Source organism: Chrysochloris asiatica, unplaced genomic scaffold, assembly GCF_000296735.1.
Source record: "Chrysochloris asiatica unplaced genomic scaffold, ChrAsi1.0 scaffold00272, whole genome shotgun sequence".
NCBI lineage: Eukaryota > Metazoa > Chordata > Mammalia > Afrosoricida > Chrysochloridae > Chrysochloris > Chrysochloris asiatica.
This window is the reverse complement of record NW_006408790.1, coordinates 362141-363456: the sequence shown is the minus strand read 5'-3', so window position 1 is coordinate 363456 and position 1316 is coordinate 362141. Positions and strand designations below refer to the sequence as shown.

At 47.2% G+C, this 1316-nt stretch overlaps 1 protein-coding gene across 1 annotated transcript in view; it reads right to left on the bottom strand.

The window, feature by feature from the left end:
* Nucleotides 1-507: 507 nt before the first annotated feature.
* The window catches only part of KL (klotho), a 46803-nt gene continuing 45994 nt past the window's right edge, over nt 508-1316 (bottom strand). The window contains exon 5 of the mRNA XM_006874364.1: nt 508-845. Coding sequence (XP_006874426.1) covers nt 508-845 — 338 coding nt within the window. The remainder of the gene's footprint in view (nt 846-1316) is intronic.

Genomic DNA, 1316 nt, shown 5'->3' with positions numbered 1-1316 from the left:
AATCCAGTTCTCATTCACTTGATTCAATATTTGATAATCACCTATGATTAAACGTTGGGCTGCTAACTGAAAGGCTGACGGTTCCATGAAAGAAAGAGCTGGTGGTCTGCTCCCATGAAGATGAGTAGCTTAGCAAAACCCCCAGGACAGTCCATTCTGTCACGTGACATTGCTACGTGTAGAAATCAACACATTACCACTAACAACAGCACCAACAGAACGGTCATTTCTAACCCTCTGTCGTGTGCCACACACAAGTTTTCTCAAGGTCAGATAAAGGACAGCTACATTGTCAAAAGGAATCCAGTACGGTCCTGTAGGATAAGCATTGGATTGCTAACCACAAGGTCGGCGGTTCAAACTCGCTAGCCGCTCCTCGCTGTAAATCAGAAGTGACTCGGCATTTAGCAACAACAACAAAAGGTTGTCACAAGATTGACAAGTGCAAACGGCACCCAGGGGGTGTGTGCATAATTATTTCAAAATCAAATCGGAAGACAGTCTGCATTATTTGTACCTCCTTCGACTTTTCTTAGAGTAGTAAAAAATAAGGGACAGAGAAATCACAAATGCAAGGAGCAGAAACGCTAAGAATGCCAGGAGAGTCTTACGCGTTTCAAAGAAGCCACACTCCGTGCACACGGCCGATTCTTCTGGACAAAACCTCCGCAGACTCTCGGGGCCCGGGAACCCGTTGTTGTCAATGATCTTCCTGTAATGACTCACGGATAGTTTGGGCTCCAGTTGATCCGCAACAGAACGATAGAAACCGAAGCCTGGAGCCGTGCGATCACTCAACGAGTAAGCAAAGTAGCCACGAAGGTCGACGCCGTCCAGTACGTAAGCTAAACGAAGACCAGAACAAAAGGACCCCTGTGAATACAACACACTGCGCACAGTACATCCCTTTTACCGAGCTGGAGCGTATCAGGGAAATTGTCAATGCCACTGAATAGGACTGCAGATGCAATTCGATTTCACTTAAAAGGCTGCCTGTAGGCAAAGCCAAGGATCCTGGTGGTGCAACCGTTAAGTGCTCAGCTGTTAAGAAAAGTCAGTTGTTTGAACCCACCCTGGGGCTCATCAGAAGACAAAGCTGGCAATTTGCTCTAGTACAGATGACAGCCTAGGAAACCCTGTGGGGCAGTTCTCCTCTGTCACACCAGGGGGCACAGTGAGTGGATGATATATTACAGTTGTTGTTGTTGTTGAATGTGCCGTGGAGTTGGTTCCGACTCAATATGAGCATATAGTGACACAATAGATGACAGCCTAGGAAACCCTGTGGGGCAGTTCTCCTCTGTTACACCAGGGGG